The 25,282-nt window shown below is 45.7% G+C and overlaps 1 protein-coding gene across 1 annotated transcript in view; it reads right to left on the bottom strand.

Moving 5' to 3' along the window:
• The window catches only part of CACNA1H (calcium voltage-gated channel subunit alpha1 H), a 128,214-nt gene that overhangs the window by 35,451 nt on the left and 67,481 nt on the right, over positions 1–25,282 (bottom strand). The window contains exons 9-22 of the mRNA XM_074886017.1: positions 21,871–22,022; positions 20,651–20,836; positions 19,859–19,976; positions 18,078–18,233; positions 13,414–13,504; positions 11,050–11,258; positions 8,941–9,375; positions 8,146–8,246; positions 7,616–7,739; positions 7,418–7,486; positions 7,124–7,308; positions 4,804–4,930; positions 1,614–1,739; positions 805–894 (exon numbers count right to left, since the gene is read on the bottom strand). Of these exons, the coding sequence (XP_074742118.1) occupies positions 805–894; positions 1,614–1,739; positions 4,804–4,930; positions 7,124–7,308; positions 7,418–7,486; positions 7,616–7,739; positions 8,146–8,246; positions 8,941–9,375; positions 11,050–11,258; positions 13,414–13,504; positions 18,078–18,233; positions 19,859–19,976; positions 20,651–20,836; positions 21,871–22,022 (2,169 nt within the window). The remainder of the gene's footprint in view (positions 1–804; positions 895–1,613; positions 1,740–4,803; positions 4,931–7,123; positions 7,309–7,417; positions 7,487–7,615; positions 7,740–8,145; positions 8,247–8,940; positions 9,376–11,049; positions 11,259–13,413; positions 13,505–18,077; positions 18,234–19,858; positions 19,977–20,650; positions 20,837–21,870; positions 22,023–25,282) is intronic.

Below are 25,282 nucleotides of genomic sequence, written 5' to 3'. Positions count from 1 at the left end.
ACAGATAAGATGTGTGTAAGCCAGAATATTGGGCACTCTGTAGCAACAAGACAGCACAGTACACTTTTGTGGGAAGGAGGAGAGGGTTGGGAGGAGTTAGGAGATTTTTCCCAAAACAGTTTCTTCTCATTCATTTTCTCACTGACTAGAATTTTGCTTTTGCTGTGAAACCCACCCTAGCCTCCACAATTTGGCTTACAGGATTTAATTATTTTGGCACTTATTTCATACAGCTTAAAATAAATCTCAGTGGAAGTGCATCATCCCACCTGCAAGATCATTTTAGTCAAAAATAGGCTCCAGCTTATTTTTTTTGAGATTTGTGCTCATGGTTAATGTTTCTCAGTTGTTACAGGATCTTCAGAAGCAGGAGAAAATTTAAGTATGAAGTGTTACTGTAGCTACGATAGGGTATTACTCATCTAAGACTCTTGACTTTCCTTTGCAAATGCCACGTAGCACACAAACTTAATGCCTCTTTCACAACATTACTGGTTGCTTCCCATCTTGTGAGATTTGCTCATATTCATCACACCTTCCATGAAGCTGCAGTGCAATGGCACATGTGGCCCTCCTCAAGTACCTAATCATTCTAATTAAAAGCCCCATCAGTGCTTGTTTGTGTACTACAAGCCACTGTAAAAGCTACTCAGCGGAGAAGGGAGAACCTTGGCAGCCCAGTGGGCAGTCGGGACCTCAAGGGGGTCCTGGAGCTCTGCTCCTTCCTGGGACTTCAAAAACACCAGAGTCACCCAGGCATGAGACTTCTGAGAGTGACACATGTGGCCTGGGCAGTACATTTACCTGTTGGTCAATACCCACGGCATCCAAACCGTCGTACATGATGTTCACCCAACCATCTTTGGAGGAGAGGACAAACAAGGACATGAGGGCCTATAAGCAAACAAACAAACAGGAAAGATTGGTCTTGCACTTTAGTCCCCAGAAAAGAAATTAACAACAGACAGTGCTCAGCAAAACCAATCCACAGCTCACAACACATCATCTTGCCCAGAGCTGGTGAAGAAATGCAACATATTGTGGCTTGCTTTTACCTATTTCTGTATCTGGCTTAAAAGTGAGCAAATTACAGTCAGTAATACTCCTTTTCCCTCACATATAGGCTGACTTTTGCTCAGACACATCAGGCTTTCTCATCACCAAAGCATGATTAAAATCAGTGTCAGGCTGGCACAATGTCATGGGGTTTTAAAAAGCAGTAATACACCCCAGTTCCTACTATGGGCTGTCTTGCTTTTCAGTCAGTATAAAGGACCTTATTTTTTAAATTTGCAAACAGAACAGCTAGAAGTCAAGAGATTAAAAGTGACAGCTCAAGTCCATACATGAGGGACTGCATGCAAAAGTAGTGTCTTTAAGACAACACTATCCTACAAAGAAGGAATCATATAACCCTAGGAAGTCTGGCTGCAAGAGATCAAGAGGTGACCTGATCCATTTTTACCCAATGAGGGTTGCTTCTGACAGATGAATGCCTACATCGTTCTTCTAAACTTCCTATGCTGGAGGTTCCACACCCTCCTCAAGGAACGCATTTTAAGTGCTCATCCTTTAAAAACTGGTACAGAAAATCCCTGCAATGAGGACTTTACCTGTCCCAAATTGTCAAAATTGTACTTCCGCCGAACCCATTTGTAGCGTGCGTTAGTGCAGTCAGTCTTCGTAGTGATGTTTTTTATATCAGGGCCATCACAGTAGTAGAACTTGCCTTTAAAAAGCTGTATTTGAGAAGCAACAAAAAAAGAAAAAACAAAGAAGCAGCTTTGAAAAGTCTGTCCCCTGATTTATCTTTCTTCCCCCCAGCAGAGTTGCTTGCCAAGTTCAAATTCATAGAATAGAATCACAGAATCATTTTGGTTGGAAAGGACCTTTTAGACTGAGTCCAACCATTAACCTAACACTGACAAGTCCACCACTAAACCATGTCCCTAAGCACCATGTCTACATGTCTTCTAAATACCTGCAGGGATGGTGACTCCACCACTCCCCTGGGCAGCCTGTTCCAATGTTTGACAACCCTTTTGGTGAAGAAATTTTTCCTAATATCCAATCTAAACCTCCCCTGGTGCAACCTCTTGTCCTGTCGCTTGTTACTTGGGAGAAGAGACTGACACCCACCTCTCACTACAGCCTCCTTTCAGGTAGTTGTAGAGAGCGGTAAGGTCTCCTCTGAGACTCCTCTTCTCCAGACTAAACAACCCCAGTTCCCTCAGCTGCTCCTCACAGGATTTGTGCTCCAGACCCTTCACCAGCTTCGTTGCACTTCTTTGGACATGCTCCATCACCTCAATGTCTTGTGTGCCCTAGTCCTGCTGGCCACACTATTTCTGATACAAGCCAGGATGCTATTTGCCTTCTTGGCCACCTGGGCACACTGCTGGCTCATATTCAGGTGGCTGTTGACCAACATCCCCAGGTCCTTTTCTGCCAGGCAGCTTTCCGGCCACTCTTCCCCAAGCCTGTAGTGTTGCGTGAGGTTGTTATGACCCAAGTGCAGGACCCCGCCGAACTCGGTGGTGTCTGCAAGCTTACTGAGGGGGCACTTGATCCCCTTGTCCAGACGGTTGATAAAGATATTAAACCGAAATGGTTCCAGTACCGAGCACTGGGGAACACCTCTTGTGACCAGCTTCCAACTGGATTTAACTCCATTCACCACAACTCTTTGGGTTTGGCCATCCAGTCAGTTTTTTACCCACTGAAGAGTACACCCATCCAAGCCACGAGAGCCAGTTTCTCCAGGAGAATGCTGTGGGAAACTGTGACAAAGGCTTTACTAAAGTCCAGGTAAACAACATTCACAGCCTCTCCCTCCTTCATCCACTAAGCAGGTCACCTTGTCATGGAAGATCAGGTTAGTCAAGCATAACCCGCCTTTCATAAACCCCCGCTGACTGGGCCTGATTGCCTGGTTGTCCTGTACATGCCACGTGATGACACTCAGGATGATCTTCTCCATAACCTTCTCTGGCACCAAGGTAAGGCTGACAGGTCTGCAGTTCCCCGAATCCTCCTTCTGGTCTGTCTTATAGATGAGTGTCACATTTGCTAACCTCCAGTTCACTGGGACCTCCCTCCTCCCAGTGGCCTGTTCCTTCTTCCAAAGGTCATAAACAATCTTTTTTTTCCTGAGTTCCAGTCAAAACTCTCTGTTCAGCCAGGCTGGTCTTCTTCCCTGTCAGCTTGTCTTTTGGCACATGGGGATGGCCTGCTTTTACAACTTTAAGAGTTCCTTCTTGAAAAATGTCCAGTCTTCCTGGACTCCTTTGCTCTTTGGGACTGCCTCCCAAGGAACTCTGTCAACCAGTCTCCTAAACAGGCCAATGTCTGTCCTCAGGCAGTCAATAACCCGTGTCTTTGCTGTCACATGGCTCTCCATCCCCTACCTCCACTGAGATGGTAGACAGAAGGACCTTGCTAGCACACCATCCCTCAAACACTGGCATGCTGCCTCCAGGCTTATCTCTAGTGAGCCTGTTTTTATCCCTTCCCCCATTCAAATCTAGTTTAAAACTCTTTCAGTGAGCCTGCTAACTCCTGCATAAAGATCCTTTTCCCCCTTTGAGACAAGTCTGTCACCAGGATGCCTGGTGTTGTGTCAAATGACCCATGATCAAAAACCCCCAAATTCTGCTGGTGACACCAGGCTTGAAGCAACATATTGATCTGCTGGCTCTTCCTTTTTCTTCCCTCATCATTCCCTGCAACTGTAAGGATAGAGGAGAACACCACTTGTGCTCCTGAGCCCTTAACCAGTCACCCCAAGGTCCCGAAGTCTCTCTTGATTTCCCTTGGACTTCTAGTTGCATCTTCATCGCTGCCTACCTGGAAGATCAATAATGGATGGTAATCTGAGGGCCGTACCAGGGTAGGAAGCTTTCCCTTCACATCTTTGACCCCAGCCCCAGGGAAGCAGCAGACTTCCCTAAGAAGTGGGCCTGGTCTGCATACTGGGCCTCTGTTCCCCTCAGGAGAGAGTCTCCTATGACAACAACATGTCTTTTTTTCTTTATGGAAGCGGTTTTGACACAAGGCGTAGACCGATTTAACCTTGGTGACCCTTCCAAGCTAGACGAGCTGTTGTCCTCGTCATTGTTCAGTTCCACTTGCAGAGCCTCACACCTATTATGCAAGGGCACCTGGGAAGGTGGGGTGGTCTCAGAGGAAACGCGCTTGCTGCGCTGGGCAAGAACTTGTTGCCATTTTCCCCTATTCCTTGAGTCACTGCGTTCAGCCAGGTGGAGAGAGGACAGGGAATCCTCCGTATTGTGCGTCCTGTCTGCCTGTCGGGCCTTGCAGCTCAGATACCTGTCTTAACACACACAGCAGGAAAACACCTCTGGTGAAACTTCAGGTCCTGAGACATTGTTGTGTATTGCCTCAGACACAGAAGGAAGGTGATGCTGCAGGCCTGCCCTGCCTTGTTTGGAGGATGACAATCTCCCCTCTGAGGAAGAGATATTAAATACATCCTAGAACATAAAGCTGGGAGGGATCTTGGGAATTTGTCTTTTCCTTCTCCTACCCTCAGGCAGGCTTAGTTGGTGCTGTGTCTTTCATCAGGGAGGTCTGCTCTTCTAATCCTGAGGACCTTCTAATGAGCAGATGCCAACCCAGAGCATTTCTCCTGGGGCCTGGCTCTTCTTTCCTAACACCTAACTGAAATCTTCCTTTGGAGAGATTTAAGCTTATTATTTCCACCTTAACCCCAGGTGGTGAGAAAAACAGCTTCCCTCTTGCAGCAGTCACTTACAGATGGCCATAGTGAGGGAAATACTCTACCTGGACCCCTAAAATCCCAAAGATAATGAAGAAAGCACAGCAGATGAGAACAATATTCCCAATAGGCCTCAAGGAGGAGATCAAGGTTTCTACCACCAGCTTCAGACCTGGGGCTCTGCTGATGACTCTGGAAAAAATGGTAAAACAATAAAGCTTTTAATTTTTATGCATGTCCTGTTATTATATGGTTGCTTTTCCTCCTTTGCTTGGGCTGCAGTAAAGCTAACACAACCCTCCTCTACCTGCAGGCAGCATTCAGAGATGATTAGTGACTTATTTGGACAACCAGAACACTCGCAGTCACATTAGATGGAATTAAAAAAGCGTAAAGACATCCTGTCAGCAGGGGGTTGGGCAATTGCTTACTAGTTAACAGTGAGGAGGGAATAATACTATGGGCAGAATATCAGAGAGGTTCCCACTACAGGGCTATTTGTACCTCAGTCCAGAGAGCTGACGCCCTCTGAGGTCTCTCTGATCCAGGCAGAGGGGCACACACCAGGCAGGAGCCTGCTTCCTAAAACAACACATGTAAACAGCTTCACAGCGGTACTAGAGAGCATGTCTTCTCCTCTTTCTACAGACATAAGTGCTCACCCGCCCTGCTGGCCTGGGCCCCATGACAACTTTTCAAACAAAGTAATTTCAATTTGTTTCCTAATTAGTTCCTGAACTGACTCTCAGCTAACAGGAGCTTGTGATCAACAGCTCCACAGCCAAAGGGTCATCCCATTAAAGAGCAACTTGCTTGCTTTCTGGCTGTGAGAGGCCAGGCACGCTCTAAGCACGGCCTGAAACAGGTTTTAGGTGTTATGGAGAACAAGTGTTTGGCTTTCCTGCATGAGTGCCTGGAGAATGGCTCTCCCATGGGTGCCTGAAAAATGTGTTTGCACACAGAAGCATAACTAGCCCAAGCAAGCTTTTCTGGGAAGGCAGGTGTTTTGACTGAAGAACATCAAAGCTTTTTTAGGAGGGGCCTGTAGAGGGGAGAGGGTATGAGTCCTTGCAGGTAGCTTGAGCTTGCACGGCTAATGATGCTTTCATGCCTGCCAAACACAGAGGAAAGAGGAGAGCTGTATCCTGCAGGGACAAAGCATTTCAATAGGGTCTTGTTTGGCAGCAAATAATATGGCAGTTTGAACTGCACCTACAAAGTGTTAGGAATGGTCTCTGGAGTAATCCTAGAAGAAGCTGTGATAAGTGAAGCCGTCATGAGAGGTGATGAATTCCTCTCTATTAATAGGATCTGGCTCAGTTATTCTCCAAGACCAATTCCCTTTTTTTCCTCCTTATGTTTACTTATGAATTAGCTATGCCTTGATTTCTGTTCCTAGTTATGTGTGTTAGACAGGTGCCCCGTGGCACTGCCAGGCCAAGGCTTGTCCAGGGTGACCCAGAGTGGCTCGGGGTGAGCCAGTACTGCAAGGGGACCCTGATGCCACCAGCAGAACAGAGAGTGGGAGCAGGAGAGGAGACAGAAACACTCACAAAGTTGCTTGTCACTAAGGAAATAATACGGAGCAGACAAATAGCTGTTGTTCTTGTGGTCACGGGCCTAAACAAGACTGACTCTTCCTATTAATCTCATAAGCAAGCAGCTTCTCATCAGAAAGCCTACAGGTCTCTGGAGGTGCCTATCTTATTTCCCCTGAAATTTCATGAAAAAAGGCTCGTGTTCCTTGCCAAGCAGGATGGAAATAGAACAGGAGTCATAAGCTGATAAAAATCCCCCAAGCATTAACACTCTGTTATTGCATAATCATAAACAAAATACAAATTCCCTTTATTCCTCTTCTCAAATACTGAAAGTGTCTCCCCTTCCTCCTCCTAGCTGAGAGCTAAATTGTTTTGCAGCAATGTTAGATAGGCAGGCATGGGAGAGCAGGTATAGATGCTGAAGCTTATCAAATTATTGTCAGCACCTGTTCAATTGCAAATTTTCTCCCAGTCAACACGACCTCTTTGCTTTGGAATGACTCTGAGTTTGTGCAGTTTAACAAGGAGCCAGACTGATTTGTAAAATGGTGATAAAAATGCAGCGTGAAGGAGGCATTCACTGCACTAACTGCCTGAGTACGATAACACCTCTCATCCCAAACTCCATCCACTCCTCCATGCTGGAGAAGATGATTTATATTATAACTAATTTCACTGTTTTCAAACAGCTTCACTAGATAAGAGCTCCCCAAAGATGATTCTACCCATACTGTGTTTCGGCTTTCTGTGTTATTAAGCAAGACCTTGATGGATCATTTGCATTTTTCAAACTCCTTGATCTATCAACACAAAGAAAACTCAGCGACGCTATTGGTGAACGTACCGGAGAGGTCTCAAGGTCCGCAGAAGTCTCAAAACACGAAGGACACCCAGGATCTTTGCTCCGCCTGCTGATGCCATGGAGACAATAATGTCAATGATAGATACAAAGACCAGGACTCCATCCAGGACATTCCAGCTGCTCTGCAGATAGGTGTTCTCCCCAGAGAAAAAGCCAAGAGCTACCACCTACAGCCAGGAGAAGAGAGACGTTTAAATCTTCACCCAGATCATAACTAGGTCATGTTCTGGTCTTTGCCAGGCCTCACTAAGGGCCATGGGATGAGAATATAATTACCTTAACCATCATTTCAGCCACAAAGATTGCAGTGAAGATGTAATTAGAAACACTTAGGAATATCCTTTCCTGTAAAACATAGAACAACAAAACCAGACAAGTTATTTCAAGGTGTTAGAAAACAAACTTCTTTCATCTTGCAGGGTCTTGCATCAAGAAGGAAGGTGCTGCATCAAGGAAGAAAACGACTCTACTCACAGTGCTGTGTGGGTCTATGTCTGGCCGCTCCAGCGCTATAGTGATGCAGTTGAGAAATATGAAGACCAGCACCACGTGATCAAACATTTTGTGAGCAATGACCTTCTGGCACATCACTCGGAACCTGAAGAAATGGTGGGGAGAGATGTTTGGGTCAGCAAGAGACTCCCAACCAAATGGCACATCCTTGGAAGTCTTCAGTAGTTGTGCCACCAGCATCAGCCCAGGTGGTGAGCTAGTCTCTCCACAAGCTTCAGCCATTATTATCAATGCAGTAAACAAGATGTAGTAACAGCTACTATCAAAGCTGGTTAAACCACCCTTCATCCTAGACAGGCATGGAGTGAACCATGCAACAATTCTGCCCGCATGTAACAGAAAAAATTACCTAAAAATCAGGAACTGGATTTCTAAAACTCTCAGTGCTTCTGCATCAGAGAAGGATTTTTCTCAAGGGAAGGCTAGCTAGAAATGTAGTATTCCTTTACCACAGAAACCTGGTGGGCTGGCATTTCACTGGGATTTCTTACCGATTCTGTGGGGAAAACAAGTAGAGGGACCAGTCTTCATGACTCTTGCACCACTGTGGTTTGTAGGGCTCCAGGACTTTACGAATCCGGTAGCAGTAACTCTGGATAGAAAAGAAGAAACACCTTTTCTTCCTCTTTTATTTTCCTGCCTCTTCAACTTTCACAGTCCTTTTGTGAAAGGGGGCAGTACATGGCAATTCATAGTGCCTGCTGGGAGTCATGGCGTTTGGGACAGAGATGTGGCAGGCATTGTCACATTTGTCCAACAAAACAGGGAGGAGAGGGGTGGAAGAAAGGGGCTGCTTTACAGTGTGATATGAACATAACAAAGCAAGTTTCTAGCCAGGGAACATTTTGAGATCCAAAGCTGTGTCAAAACCAAAGAGGCCTCAAACAACCAAAAAGTTAAATAAAGAACACTCTTTTTAGGCTTTCAAGCCTTCGAGATGCCAAAGAGCTCTTGTGAGCAAAGACATAAGCTATCTGTTCTGTCTACAACTCATTTCTGGAGGCGTCCTGGGCCAGGGGAACAATCTCAACCCATCCAAAAACTAGGCAAATGCATGCACAACCCCTTGCAGTTTTACCTTGTTAGAGATCACTGCAAGGTAACAGCCCAACCCATTAATAAAAAAAACCCTTTTTGGAAGTCGATGCCCATCACTCAGATCTGGATTCGTTTTGTCTACACCAGCCATTAGGCAGTAACATATTTCAAAGCCTGATTTTTAATCAGCCTTCTTGGAGTGGAAAAGCCACTTAACGCGTGAGCGCCCAATCTCCCCCTCAACTCACATCGTCCAGGTCATCCTCGTAGTCCATGGCATCCTCTTTGTGGCCGTCGACACGCAGGAAGAACTCGCTGGGGACGTGAACCATCTTGCCGTTGCAGTCTTGGTACTCGGCAGGCAGAACGGCCACAGGGCTGATACTGAGCGAGTGGCGCATGGTGGGCAACTGGAGCAGCTCAGGCAGGTCCAGGGAGCTGCGGTAGTCCAGGGACTCTGCCCGGCGGTGCAACGAGGGTCTGCTGACCGTGCTGGACTTGGCGTCATCGGAGTCGTCATCTGTGCTGCCTTTTCCCTCCCCAGAGAGCAATGACTCTCTTTCTCCTGACTGGTTCTTCTTCTTGAGGCTCGGGGCTCTGCCCAGGCTATTCCAGCTTGAGCGTCGGCTTCCCCAGTTGCTGCTGGTGCCCCAGTTGGCACAAGGGGAACTGCGGAGGCTGGACTGGGAGAGGAAAAAGACATTTGGGGGTTTGTTTGCAAGAGGAAGGGAAAGGATATGGCATTTTGCCCAGACTGGAAGACTCTTCCTGTTGCAAGTCATGTCTTCCCCTTCTAGCCTTCCTCACTGCTCTGATTTCAACACGCCAACACCTTGAGATGGGGGCCAAGCACCCAGCTAATCCCACCCTGAAAGTACCCTTTGAACTACACCTGTAGCACAGCTAACGAACCTCTGCGCTGTATGACCTCCTACTGTCCTGGAAGTACCTTTCAATGTAACGCACAACATTAATTGTGCATAAAAACTGAACCCAAAGACACTACTGCTGAAGTGGTGTTTTCTTTCCTCACGTTCAAGTGGTTTCAGCACACAACTTCTCTGGCTTCCAAAGGGGCTCTGGCACCTAAGTCACCCTATTTGCACTACTTTCTCTTCAATTTGCTGCATAAGGAGGTGGAATGAGTGTTTTTCTCCTACAGCAAATTTCTGGCACTGATCAGTGTGTCAGTGCACTTTGGCTGGCAGGTAGCTGCCAGGATGAGAGCACTTAGGGTCAGAGCAGTAAAGCTAGAAGGAAAACTTCTCCCTCCATGGCTTCCTCCCAGCACAAAACAAGGCAAACTGCCTGCCTTCCTCCTCCTTCTCAGTGTTGGCCAGCTCTCCTCTGACTGCTTCATCTTCCTTTGGCTGGTGGCACTGATGTGCTCTCAGAGAAAGGATTCAAACCATGAACAACCCTCTCCAGCAACTCACAATCCCATGAAACCCCAAGGCAAACAACAGTCATCTCTATTTTCTTTTCAAAAGCATTACCTTGACTAAGCAGCTTACAAAAGGGATAGTGGCTCTGCCTCTGTGTGAAGTGCTTTCACAGTCCACTGCGTTGATTTGAACATGATATTGCAGTTACAGAGCAGAGGAATGGGACAGATAAGAAGCAGCAGCAATCCACTTTGTCTATTAACTCTGCTCCCTCTGTTTTCAGAGCTGCCCTCCCTCTTCCCCGTTGCAGGCAAAATGCAATCAGTTGCCAAAACAGTCAGCTCCAGCCAGATCTCTGCTCCATGAGCTGTGCAATCGGTCAGCTCATACCTCGTTTCCTCTGTTTCCCCTCCAATGGGGCTGCTGTACTGTAACTGGAGCTCAGCTGCTGTGTTGGTAAAGACAAACGCTTCATTTCCCTTGACACAAGGTGGATTCAAGATGCAACCCTAAAACACTGTGGGGAGAAACAGGCCTCACCCTCACAGCAACACTTGACAGCTTCTCCAAGTCACCACAAAATGGCAAGTATGGTTGGCAAAAGATGTCTGCTCCTCCTCAGAGGGGTTTGCTGGAATAACTGCATGAACTTAGGACTTGTCTCAGGTTGTGTCTCTCCAGTGAGGTGGCTTGGCATGGACCTCCAACCAGATACTAGGCAGGAAAACACTGAATCCCAGTACATCCCTGTCTTCCCTCTTCACATACTCACTGTCCTTGACTGTTACGTTGCCGCTGTCCTGCCCTAGCAGAGCACACCCTCTTGACTCTGTTCTCCTCCTGCCTTTCCACATACTTCCCACCTCTATCACCCTCCTTTTTATTTTCCAGCAATGTGTGTGCACGCACACACACACATATCTGTGCCACTTGCAGGCACCTGAGGGAGAGTTGTTAGCAACAGGAACCTACCAAGGACTTCTGATCGTAGCTCAAGGGGTCTAGCGAAGCGTTACTCCCCCTCCTTGAGTCCACAAAAGTGTGCAATGAATCCATGTGTGGGGAACACTTTGGTGTGGGCATTGGTGTGGCAGCAGTGCGCATGATTATAGGAGGTGGCATGCTTCCCCTGCCCTCCAGGTGTCCATTTGGGGTGACAGCAAGTGAGTACATCTTCATCTCTGGAGAGAAGGGGAGAGAGAATACGAGGTGAATGCTCAGCTACAGCTACAGAAATCACTCTTCAAAATGGACATTGTTCCTTGGGTCTTCTAGGAACTCCACCAAATGGAGATGAAATGTTGTTGGCAATAAGATCACCCCCACCACAGTGAAAGGCATAAGGCAAATGTCACAACCTTTTAAGATGCCTTCAGCCCTGCCTGGACTTGGAACTCATTGCCCTCCAAAGGAAGCTTCTTTTGCTCACTGTTTCTTGGGATTTAGAGAGTGGAGTTACAGTTTTGCTGGGACTGGGAGAGAGGAAAGGACATTGAGGACTGGCTAAATTCACCCTTGGACGTTAATCTCTTCTCCTTGACATACAGTCTTGCACAGAGATATTTATACACTAGTGATGTGCTCGAAGTTCCTTCATGGGGAAGGCACTGAGCAAACGTTAGTCATTGTCTTTAGTCATCTGTTCAGGGGACAGGAAATGGAAGCTACTTTTACACATCCACCCATCTAGAAGAGTAAACCTCCTGCAACAGAGAAACCTAATGGCACATCTCTGTGGTAATTGCAGAAAGCATCTATTTTAGCTGCATGGCAAGTACAGACTGCAAAATCCATATTCATGCTGAAGACAAACCAGACAGTAACACCTCCCTATGGAGTGCCATAATACTCAAAACCAAAAACCTAATTTTGAACACAGAACTAAAGTTGAACTAGCTCCCACTTTACTGGGCTTAGTGGGTCCTGGTTTAATAACTGCAGAACCAGTCTTAAGGAGGGGGAAGGACGGGAGCATCTGCAACCAGCAGGAAAGAAGTACAAGTCTGCAGTGAGAAATCCAAGTGAGTGCATCACCCCTGCTATTTATCTTCCACTGGCTGCTTTTGTAATGCAGTGTGCTTCTATTGTATCATCTGTTTAGCTGCTGGCTTGCACACAAATACCTGATCTGCACCACAGAAGTCCGTGGGAACACTGCCATTCACTTTGAGGGGTGGAAGATCCAGCTCAAATTTGCTAATCTGCAATACACGTTCCTCTTGCCAGTATATCTGTTTACAGACCAACGGCATTGTAATAGAATTGTTAATGTCCTTATGCTGTTTAGTCACCGGTTGGCACCTATGAGGCTTATGGAGACACAGAATTACTCAAGGACCTTGATTGATGGCCAGTTCAGCCCTGTTTTCTATTCCTGTATTACCTGAGAAGAGGTGACGGTATTTCTTTCCCCTAGAGCTCTCTTATTATTTGAAGCTGTCCAGCAAATAGTTGGTGCAAAGGAAACTTAAGCTGTGGGTTCCTTGCCAACTGTTTGCAATGGACATTCATTTGATTGTTTGGAGTTTGGAATTTCTTGCTTCACCTGCAGACTGAGCAGCTCCATCACCTTGCTGTGATCCAGCTCTGTCTCAGCTTCACCAACAAATTCCTTATGCCCCTTCCTCAGCTGAATTCCATCTGCTCACCACAATCAATATAATTTCTTTAGCTGAAACGAATCTTGGTTTAGAAGAATTTACAGTAGTCCTAACAAGAGCCCAAGCCAAGAATCAAAGTACAGAGAAACTAAACTGGCTCCTGTTTACCATCACGCTATTCACTCTGTTAAAATATGTGATCTCTTCCTGTCCCTTATCTGGTTGCAAACTCTACAGAGCAAAGGCTGTCACCTACTATTCCATGATTACAGTACACTAGTACAATGTGGCCTTACCTCAAATCAATTGCCAGGCCCTCCTGTAACACAAATGAACAGCAACATTTCCATCAATCAAACCTCACCTAAATGCATTTGTGTGAGAAACCAAAAAGAACAGATGAGAACATGATTGATTTGAAAAGCTGCTGAGAAGTAGCGTGAGTAGCTGTCAGCAAACCATTCTGTGGTAATGATACAGAAGAAATGACGAGACACGACATCTAAATAGTTTAGTATAGTTTAAATTAGAAAAACATCTGCTTAAAGGAAATATCAATGCTCATTTAGCTTTCCCAACACTCTTTGCATAGCTGTTCTGTTAACACAGCTATCAGATTAATTGCCAGATAAAATGGATTCTTCCCCTTTCCCTTATATGCTTCTATGAAAAGATGACTGTGGAAGCAGAGTTGTAGTTCTCACATTTCCAGGAAAATGTAGAGACAAAATCCTACCTGTTGCTCGGAGGTCCTTTAGCTTCTCAAAATCATCATCAAAGTTAGCAGATGTCTTGTCCTCATCTGTGTCTGACCTATTGGCATCACCCTGCAGAGAGAAGGATAGTTAACAGACCCAATTCATTTAAACTTTAGCACAAAGCCCATTACTTGGCAGCTCAGAGATACCTCAGCTCCCCCTGATGAGCTTAAGCGTAGCCTCAAGAACCAGGAATGCAGAATGCCAAATTCCCTCTGATAGGGCCCTTGGGAATCACTCCAGGTAAGGCTCTCTTCCTTGTTTTGATTCTTTTTCGTACTTGGACAGAAAGGATGATATTGCAATTGTGACTACTGTTCCTGCAATGTCGTTGTGTTTCCTACATCGTGCCCAGCCTCACTGAATAGTGTATCCCAGGGGAGAACAGGAAAGTGCAGCTTTAATCAGAGGAGTGACTAAGAAAAATTGGCATCGTGGGGTTCCATATTTGCACTCTCCATGATCCCAGCTGAAAGCATGAAGGTTTTAGTGTCAAAGGATGTCAAAAGGTTTTTCATCTTTATTTGACAGCACTGTAAATTTGACTTAGATCTGAAAACCCAGCCCTGATTTGCTTTCTTCACGCTGGCTGGGAATTGAGATTGTATTGGGAAATCTCTTGGCAACATTGAAGCTGAGGCAGAAGGGAATGAGGCCAGCTTGCCTGGCAGCACAGTCCTCTCAGTCAACTACTCTCACACTGGCTTTTCTCCTGGAAGTCCTGTTATTTTTCCCTTTCATACATATCTGCCTCTGCTACCACAAATGATCAGCCTAAATAATGTACGAGCCTGAGACGAAAGAACTATTGTCAGGTTCTCCTCTGCTGGGGGGGTCTGAAGAGAGGAGAGATTCCAGCAGGCTGTTGGCATGACTCTGGCTTGATCCATCAAGACTGCAGGAAAGCTGTGCAAATTGGTAGCAAATGGTTGGATTAAAGCAGTTGATCCTAGAAAAAGGAGCACAGTTCTTTAACTGATGCCTGAACAAATCACCATGGTTTCTAGAGACATGGTGCTGAAGTGGCAGTGAACTTAATTTCATCTGTGATGTATTGCTAACTGGTGCAGCCAAACAGAATGACTGAAAGGCTTAAGCTCCCTTATTCATCTTCTCTGTTTTGGAGCAGAAGCACTAGTGCAGAGTAGATGAAAGATTTGCATAATTTTAGAAGGTTTGTCTGCTCTTCCAGAGCAGCTCTGAGGTAGATTTCAAAATGACATGGGAACAATGTAAGCACAAATATGTGATTATGGTCCTGTTTGAATCCTGGCTGCTTGTTGTCCTATGCACAAACGTACTAAAAATGGTTTTGAGGCCATTCAAGCCTATTCTCTTCTAGGCCCAAACTTGCTCCACAGGCAGATCAGAACCTGAGATCAAACTGAAACTGTGTACTGCGATTCACAGTACAATTTGTAGTGTTCTTGCTGAAATGTTGCTGATGGTTCATTGCTTAGAGCAGCTCTAATGTGCTCCCTCTTAGCTGCAGAAGTCTCCCAGGAGTCACCTTCCATCTAAGTGAAAGAAAGACCTGAGCAAAGGGAGGAGAAGTGTACCTCAGTGTCTGCTATAACTGCCAAGAGCATCACCCTGTAAGAGGGCAAAGTCAAAGAGGTCAAAACAAGAATTTCTGTTGGATTCCCAACACACCAACAGAACCAGGGATGACAAGAGAAAACCCAGCTCCACTGATACTTCTTCCAAGGAGACTGTAAACATCTTTGGTTTACAACCAGAGCTAAGTTATGCATGTGTAAGTTCAAGACTTGAATCGAGCCCTGGTAGCTGAAATACAGCCCTGAGAAGGGTTTTCTGTAACACAGCTAATACCTCACTATGAGACAACTGACAAGCCCATAGGCTTAATGTCGGGATTTAGAATAAATGGAAGTGGAGAGCAAAATGTGCCCTGCAAATGTCATGCCTGTGGTTGCTGGCCTTTTCTGAGGCAGCACTGAGTGAATAATACAAGCTTTGAAAACTACTCCTTACACACATTTAAATCATGGTTCGTAACAGCTCTGAAAGGAGCCATTAAGCCTGAGCAAGAAAACAACAGCTATTCAGCTAGGCCTGCAATCATGCTCTCGGAGGGTATTGCATGAGCCTGCCCATTTCGAGCTTCACGTTAGCAGGTGGTTCAACCTCCAAGAGGGCAGGTAAGGAACGGGATCTGTACCATACAAAGACATCTGCAAGCTGCCAGCTTGCCAAGCGGAGAAAACTTTCTTCTGCCTTAAAGTAATCAGGAACAAAGGATGCAAACTGCTGTACAAGGGTGCTAGATGCAAGATTGCTTGAGCAGGAGCAGTTTCCAATCAGCTGGGTCGCACATGCTGGTTATCGTCCGTTTGGGTTTCCCTGGCATGTCCTCTTTTTCCACCCAGATTTGCTGGTTGGTGGTATCTGAGGATATCTGACACATGTTTGGCCACTGAACAGTCCCCTCTCTGAGCTAACATGCTGCCAACTGTACTGGTCACTTCTGTGTTCAGTTCAGGACAATCTAGTACTTTAACACAGACTTTAGTCTGCTATGACCTGTGTTGTTTTCTAGCAGAACTGAGGTCCAGCACAACCACTCTGAACACAGCTACAACTCTTCTAGAGGAAAACCCCTTCTGGGCTGGAAGACAGCAGCTACTGCAGAGCCTGTAGAAATACTGGTAATTGCTTTGCTTTGGTCGTATTAGTTTAAATGTCCAACTGCAACAGGTCGCACTAGAACAGGAATATGGCAAAGGTGTTATAGTATCCATGGCAAAGCCAGGAGATGCTGAGATCAGTGACACTGAGAAAACTACAGGAATTTGGAAATAAACAGTGTCAGCACGAGCTCTAGTTACTGAGACATGGAGTATAAGCTTGTTCTTGGAAAAGGACCTTCTTGCTCTTCTTGGTCAGCTCTACTGGGTCTTCAGGGCATGGACCACATTGTACAAGCCATCAAAGTGCCACTAATGCAGTGCAGAGCTGCTCATTTTGAAAGTGATGAGCTGGACTGTTTGTGTCTTCTCTGTGTGTGCAGGTGGCACTCAGCACCCTCAGCATCCCTGAAACAGCCCTGAGGGATGTCGATCAGGGTTGTTTTTTCCCAAACTGGGGCTTGGCTCCTGTTGTTTCAATTAATTTTCCTCTGTTAGTGCTGCGAGGAAGCTAGGAGGGATGTTTTAATAATGAATCTATGCAGACATTCTTGAAAGACATAAATGTGGCTGTGCTGGCTTGAGAGAAGGGAAATTTTGGTCAATGAATATTTCAATTCTATTCTATAGTCAGCGAAGGTTCATCTAAGTGTGATCTAAACACAGCAAATGAGAGCATGATACCATTTCTGGGGAAAAAATGAAAAAAAAATCCTATAAAAATAATTTCTTTCTCCCCTTTCCCTTAGGAGCTAAGGCGGTGAAAACTGAAGCCACTTTCTCATTTTCTGAGTCTGTGTGTCTCTGAAGCCAATCCAGCACTAAGCAAACTTTCCCTTCTTGATTGTTGCAGAAATAAAGAAGTAATAATTAAAAAATCACAAAGCGCAATGTAAGCCCTGTCAATGTCACTGTTATTAGCTTTAACTGGGACTGGATGATTTTTGGTAAGTCTCAAAATCATTCCATTTGCCGTAGAACTTTGGAAAAAAAGTCATTTTTTTCTGGATAATATATATGTGCACATACATCATTATATTTACAACAGAAACAGATCATCCTCACTTAAAATCTCCCCCAAAGGGACTTGCTGTGATCAGAAAGGAATATGGAAAAAAGCAGGACAGGGCAGGGGATGGCTGGTTTCACTCTCTCAGGATGCTGAAAACAGATCTAGAGTGGGCTTGCCAGTGAGGAGGAAAACTTGAGAGGTTGCAGGGGCCCTCCACTCACACCAGTACTGTATCACTTACACCACTCAAACCAGTGTGGCCTGCTGCTCTGGATCATGTGGCGCAGGATTGCCTGTCCAGTTCAGATCGCGACATGGCATATCCCTTTTGACTGAGAAATAAAATCCTTTCTCTAATCCTCTCCATGTCCGATGAGGTGAGATGCCTGTGGTTTATCATAAATTCCCTGCTCACTGACCTGGTACAGACATTGTTTTCAGGTGTAGGTAAAAACCTCTTTAGAATTTGTATGTCCTACATCACCTTAAGCATCTCAAAATTTAATGTTTGTAACCTTGCAACACAGCTTTTGAACAGCTGTGCTACTAGTCTCAAATAACACCTAAGGGACAGAGTCACAAGGCCTGGATTGAAAGCCAGTTCACATCCTTCCTGGTTCCCATGACTGCACATGGCTAGATATATTGAAGGCCTACGGCCCACCGTAAAGAACAAAACACAGGACATATAGGAGATTCGGTGAGTTAAATTCATCCTAAATTATCTCCTCTAGATCACACAACAGACCCTGCAATCAACAAAAGTGTTGGTCTCCCGAGTCACATGCCAAGTCCAGTGGGCCTTATTTACAAAGACAGATTCACAAGAGCTTCACGTGCCCAACTCAGCTCATCTACACCACGTAAGTTTAAATTTAGGGCTGCTTCATGGTTAGATGTTTGCACAGACATGGATACATCTCCACACTCTTGCCTACATGTCCTTCTCAGTTTTCTCCCTCCCTCTGCTCAGATCTCTTACCTCTGCCTGGAAGCCTTCTACCAGAATGGCAACAAGAAGGTTGAAGAGCACATAATTGCCAAAGGTCATCAGGGCCACAAAGTAGAGTGCTGCCCATGAGGATGTAGATGCCATCCCATTGTACAGGACCACGTTCCAGTCCTCTTGAGTGAGGATCTGCAGAGAGATGAAGGGGAAGACTCTCTAATTACACCACTCCTCTCATGCACAGCAGCTGCATCCAAATACTGACTCATCCATTTCTTCCTCTCCTTCTGACCTTTTCTGAGCATAATCATTTGCAGGTCTCATGAGATGAGATGACAAAACATTCCTTTATTTAATCTTTGCATGTGAGAGCTCTCTCCTGGCCAAACTTCCCCTCTCTGCAGGAAGATCTAGCACTCTGCTGCCCACAGAGATGACCAGTGCAGATCCTAGATATAGTGACATGAAGGAGTTCCACTGTTTGGTGGTGGTATTGTCTCCTTTGATAACCTTCAGAAGATAACAGACCTGAGGCCAGAGCTGTTGTCTCCTTTTGGGCTGTTCTGGAGCTGAAGAAAGGGTAGTGGACGTGATATTTGATGAGATAAATGACATTGGGTGGCTCAAGAAACTCAGGGAAGCAAAGCGGTTTCCATTAAGCAAAAGCACTGACAAGCTGGGCAAAAAAATACACTCTTTTGCAAAGCCTTGCTCCAAGGGACCTTCCCCAGGGATTCCCACTCTCCCAGATTTCTTGGAGCTCAAAAATCCTGGGGACTATGAAAAATGGATGACAGACTCATGCTCCACATTAATTCATGCTTACAGTGAAAATGGCCTCTAGCCCTCCTAAAAACAAGGCAACTTTGGGGATAGCAATGCAGTCAGCTGCACTGAGCTATGCCACCTTCATGGGATGTAGGACTGAGCCTTTGTGCTCTGTGCCAACTCTATTTCCCAAGGGACTGCTAGAATAAATGCAGAAATCTGTATTTATGTTGGTAAAAGAAAAATGTGAACCTGTAAGACTAATGCTGATTCGTCCTTGCTCCTTTGTAAGAAGGAAAACTTGGCAAGAAGTTATACTCTTAACAGTGAAGACTCTTGACTGGTTTCTACCTTGAATGATACTGTGGTGAACACCTACTCTGCATTTAGAAACTTAGCTTAACGTTGTTTACATTGTGCTTCACTTGCTGCACTTGGGCTCTAAAGACTGAGCTTTTAAACAGAAAACACTGATTTTTATATTTAGAATGTCCTGGAAATAGCAGCTTATTGCTCCATTGTGGAATACGCCAGTGATTTCAAGCATATAACAGATCTTGTCTGCAGAGGAAATGCAACTTTTTACACAAAGACTTTCCCAGCATATAGAGCCAGCACCTCCATCTCTGACTTGTGACAGTATTTGTCACTCCCAGTTAAATGAAATTGTTTGCAAAGTGCGTTTTTGGGGCAGTGAAGGCAAGTAAGGAGACAGAGATCAACAGAATAGGAGCAGAATGGACAGTGGACTGTGGGTCTTGATCTTACTGACTGTATGAAAGGAAAATAAGGGTGGATTTCCAGGCTTTCTTAGACTTTCCTTTTACTGACAACAGATATGCACAGTGATGATTTGAAGTAGACTGCTTCTCTTTCAGAGCTTATAGAGACAAGCTAACTCAGAAACACAATCACTTTGCCCTAATAACTCTACAGTGCCGTTTCAGTCCAAATTTGACACCTACTGGAAGAGTCTTTTGTTTTTAAAGTGAAATAACTTGTCCAGGTGGTCTACATTAAAACTTCCCAGAGGATCCAGAGCTTACCTGAAATACGGTCACAATGGCCCAAAGTAAGGAATCAAAATTCTTTCTATCTGGAACTGTGTCTCCTGTATCAGTTTTCAGGCTGAACTTGCATCCAAAAAGATGCATGCCAAGAATGCTAGAGTAGGAAAAAAGTGAGATGGAAGAAACACGTTATTGTGTGAAATATGGTTGCAGGGAGGATTGCAGTGATTTTTCAGACACTTCCGCCCGCCCCAGTGTTTTGTGTGCCAGTGGTATCTCCCAGGAGAAGGGGCTCTGCTCCACCCCTGACATGATCACTGATCAAACCCTGCCATTGGGTTCTTCCGTGTCACATTTCATTGTAATTATCTACACTGAAGTCAAATCAGGAATCTCCTTTATCTAGAAAATGACAAACCATATTGCCAGGTCTGTAATCTGACTGGTTTCCAAGAACAGGGTCCTGAGGAGCTTTATAGGGTCAAACAGACAGAAGTCTTGGAGTCTGTACAACCTCCATCTCAAATATAGCACTGGCAGAGTCCAGTTACTGACAGCTTCCTGAGACACAGCTAAACGAGCCTCCCAGGAACTCCAGAGCAATCATTGCCTGTTTGTGTACTTCATTCATCCACAGAATTACAGTACTGCATGAAAAACTGAGATTGAGAAGAGGTAAATAGTCTGTTGAGTGTCTGCTTGTCAGTCTATTGTGAGCACTTCTATTGTGTAGGCAGCCTAGCAAGTACAGTATATTGTTATTCTAACCTACATATTACTTAAGCAAGCTGAACAATTAAATCGAAGAAGAGCTGCAGCCTCTGGTACCTGAAGATAAAGATGAAGAGCATAAGCAACATGCAGAAGGTGGCTACATTGTCCATTGTCTTCATCAGGACCACCAGCTGGCGACGGAGGGCGGGCATGAAACGCACCAGTTTCAGCACCCGGAGTAGCCGAAATGTTCGTAGCACAGAGAGGCCTCCGTCCGACTGGCCGATGATCTCCCAGACACTGCAGGAACACCAGAAGGAGAAGAACTATAAACAGAAGTACCGTACTATGGAAGCCCTGAGCAGGCTGGTTTCTTACAGGGTATCACACCACTAAAGCCCTAAAGGGGTAGTTTATTTGCCTGTTACTTTCTTGCTTCTGAAAACCACCTTCATTTCCCAGTTGTGCAGACAGACATGCTCATGCACAAGCTATATCCTTTATAGCTGGTTTCTTGATTCTTTAATTCCCTTGCTTTCTGTGGCTCTTCACAACACAGCATGTCTCCTGCTAGTCTGCATCACTACAATCAGTCACAGGCCTAGCCACAAAATTTGGATCAGGATTTTGTACCAAGAGAATATCCAGAGGGATTTATGTTTGTTGGGGTCAGTTGGTTTGATCAGGCCCCAGACTGGCCTTTGTTCCAGGCCTCTATCGCTCCTCACTTCTCTGAATCAAAGGGATGGGCCAACTGAAGCCAAGAGCACTATCCTGGTTTACACCTTCTGAGTCTCCCTTGACTTCTCTGCCCCAAATTACTGATTGAGGGGTGAACAGCGCTGATAGAAAGAATCCCACCATGAGAGGTGCTGTACGAGCTTCTCACACACACCACGCTGTGACATCCCCAGTGTAGGCTGGGATAGCATTCCCCTGGGAGAGGACAGCAGGACAGTGCCCTCTCTTACCCTCCAGCTTGATCTATTCTGGCCTGAGTTATGTGTTAATTCAGGAGAGGGAAGGCATGCTGCTGGGATATGGACGCTTGCAGTACTCCTTTCCCAGGACCAGCCACTCTGCACTTCAGTGGAAAATTGACCACAGTGCCAGATGTGTGGCGTAAATAGACTTTGTTCTCCATCTGCCAGGTCCATTTACTTTGGACAGCCCTTCTAACGACAGGAATCTAAAAGGCCAGCATAATTATAGCACATCATAGCCAGCGAGCCCTGGATTAACACATGCCACATCATTCCTGTTCCCCATCCCACTCCCCAACCTTTTTGAGCCCTCGGCAGAAAAGCCACAGTGGAGAAAGAACTGGCAGTGACCTGATGACAACTATGATTCCATCAAAGATGTTGTATGGGTTCTTGATGTAGCCAAAGAGGCCAAAGGCAAGGAGTTTCAGGAGCATCTCCAGGGCAAACATGCTTGTAAAGACGATGTTACTGATCTCCAAGGCGTTGGTCAACTCGTCCGGCTATGGGGCAAAAAACCAACATGGTCAGACAGATGCACAGAAGAAATGGCTAAAGGCTGGTATGTTCCTCCCACCCTGGGATTTGTGCTAATGATGCACAAATAATACGTCTTCCCATGTTCCTTCCAGAGAGCCATGGAGGCAGGTAAGTGTCTGAGAGGAACAGCAGACAAGCCTCATGGACAGTCCCTGCGAGTCTTACTGGCAAAACAGAATCCCAGCCCATTTCTGGAGCAGTTGCAGAACAACTGTGCCCAAAAAAATAAAAGCTATGCGAAGGAGAGGGCTCGTTCACTGTTAAAAGATACAGTTATCCAGGTGAACGGTCAGTGTGGCTCGTAAGGCTTCTGTTTGGACTTCCATTGGTCAGGCTGTTTTTGTTGCACTAACCCCGTCAGAGCTTTATGGATATTGCTATATCCAAAGCAGGATCGCTGTCAATACAGCATATCTCTATTCATACACAAACAAAGCACTTTTCTTGCAGACATCTCTTAAGAGAATTAGGAGAACAAATACCAGTGATCTCCCTTGAGATATTTATCTCCCTTTGGAAACTGTTCCCAAAAAAACCTCAAGATGATTTTTCCTTCTGAAGTCCCAGTTAATAATGTAGAGCAGATTTTGTTAAAATGACAGCAGTATGGCCCTGAGTGTCCGGATTCCCTCCAGGATCAGTGTGGGTTTCTCTGAGTGTACAAGACTGCACGCAGCTTAAATCCAAGAACTGATTTTTCCATTCCCTTCCTCTAACACCAGCACCAAATTACTCTGGGCTACAATCTTGCTCTTCAGACAGTCTTAGATGTTCCTTTCCTGGGAAGTGCAGTGACATCTGCCCAGCACCCAGGCTCCAAAACGTGGCACAGCAGGGACAGATGCAAAAGGTGAGATGGGGTTCACTCAGTCACTGGAGCGACTCCCTCAAACAGCACCAGGCTCTGCAATGCGCATTGCTAATGCTCAAGGCCTGTTCCTTTGCAAAAGAAAATGAGTCTTTTTCATTTCCTCAGTGTAATAATATTGCCCAGAAAAAGGTGTTATTTTCATATCTGACTCATCTCCTGACTGATAATAGCTTTCTTTATTCCCCATCCATCATTAGACACTATGTTAAAAGTTGGCAGTTTCTTGGGGATGTTGTATTATTTGAGGCTCCAAAGGGAGATGACCATTGTAATACAGTGGCACGGCCACATTTAACTCCACACTCTGCAAACCGAATCCTTGGCAATTGAAGGAGAAGGTGAAAGAGTTAACTCGAAAGCAGGAAGAGCCCACACATCCCCTACTATAAGCAGCGACAGTCTGTGGGCTGCTAATGAACCATCATTCATAAGCTAAATTACTTTATGCAATAGACTGTCTTTTGCTCAACCATTTATTCAGGAGAAAGAGCACTAAGAGCCTCAGTCCTCATGATTATAATCCATATACACTAATTACTAAGGGACACCAGGGAAAGGACTGTGCAATTTTCAGTTCTTTAGTCCCTAGCAAGGGGTGGCCCAGACGGCTGCACAGTGCACCTGAACACCGGGCTGTCCTCCTCACACCTTCCTTCCTGCAGGGATGATGATTCCCTCCTTCACATCGTTCAGCGCTCGCCCGTGCTATTCCCTTCCCCGATGACACCGAAACAACCTGGGCAGAGCTCTTCTCTTTGCAATGAAAACACAGCTGAAGAAAGGGGCTGCTCTAGGATGGCATCTAACCAGCTCCTCAACAGAGACTGAGCCTGAAACAGCCCTGCAGGCTCCCAGGCGCCTGTCCTGCTGTAAGCCACAGTGGGGACAGGACACCATGCTCACAGCATCCTCGAGCTGTTTGTTGGGAGCAGAGCACGGCTGGCACGTTCAGTCCCCCCTCAGCTGGGGTTATACAAGGGCATTCCTGACAAGAGCAAAATAACTTGCTAAATTCTTGCATCCCTCCAGGCAGCAGATGGAAGGCTCCTTGGGACAGGGTGTTCACGGCAGGCCAAGGATGGCTTGTTAGCATGCTGAGGCTGGGAAATTAATGACACAATCATCAGCAAGGAAGCTGCAGCTTGGGCAGCTTTGAAGAGACAGGGTTGTTCTGTAGCACTTTTTGCTGGGAAACAGAGATCCTGTCTGTTGCTACCTACAGTACCTTGTCGTCTGCAATACAGCAGCAGTCTCATCTGCTAAAGTCAGACTCAGTTCAGTGTTCTCCAAGTTCATCTTACTGCTGCCAGATGTGCTGCCAAGAGTCACAATTTCATCATGAAAACTGGGATAGCTGGTGATCACTTCAAAATCCCTAAAATCCTGGAGTTACGCGAATATGACAAGACAATCTCAGGAGTCATTACCAAAAAAGTCAGTGTCCAGCCTGAAAAGACTAAGCTGAACAAACTTAAATACATCCTCAGGCAAGTAAGAAGAATTTTTAAGCTGTTATTCTCAAAAATCCCATGTTTTCTAAGCCAACCTCAAGATTTTTCTGTGGCCTGTTGAACACACGGTTCAACCAGCTAATCTGCTGCTATCACTGCTTGAATTGATTTGCCAATTTCCTTCGACAACTTGGTGTCCTTTTTGCTCTCTCCAGCGCCATAACTTTTGCTTCATGTACGAGTTCAGAGTGTGCAGGAGAAAAGCTGCAGCCATCTCTCAGGGGAGGGGAGAGAGGGCATGAGGAACAGGGAAAGGAGAGGACAAGGAGGTGGCCCAGATGAGATCATCAGGAGCTGTGGTGAGGAGCTGATCCAGCAGATCAGGAGGACGGGGGGACGCCTGGGTGAGGCTGACGGGCAGCGGGCTGACACTGCAAAGCCAATCGTGCTTCAGACAAGAGATCTTCATTATCCTTTAGTGATCATATTTGGTGTGAAGCAGAACTAATTCAATGACAAGGACTGCTGTAACGTGAGACGTTTGGAGCGCAATCCTGCAGTGACATGGAGGCAGGACCCACTGGGCAAGGACAAGGATGGATAGCCCTGCATGCTGGCTAAGCTGCTGATGTGAGCTTTTGTATTATTAGAGTGGAAGCTGAACAGCAGATGAGCCAAGCATCCAGTGGTACAGCCTTCAAATGTAATTACCTTCTTTCAGCACCAACCAGAGCTCAGAAAACAGCCTGCCATAGATATTTTTATGGCTTATGAAATGGTTTGTTGCTTAGAGCACAATTCATTTCCCACTTCTCTCAGTCCCTGATGAGCAAAGATCTAGGAGGAGGGTCAAGGAAGAGACACTTGAAAGCCAAGATGGATTTGGCCATTCCCCTGGACT

The sequence above is a fragment of the Strix uralensis genome, chromosome 16 (genome assembly GCF_047716275.1).
Source record: "Strix uralensis isolate ZFMK-TIS-50842 chromosome 16, bStrUra1, whole genome shotgun sequence".
Classification (NCBI taxonomy): domain Eukaryota; kingdom Metazoa; phylum Chordata; class Aves; order Strigiformes; family Strigidae; genus Strix; species Strix uralensis.
The sequence above is the reverse complement of the archived record's forward strand: the minus strand, read 5'-3'. Positions and strand labels throughout refer to the sequence as shown.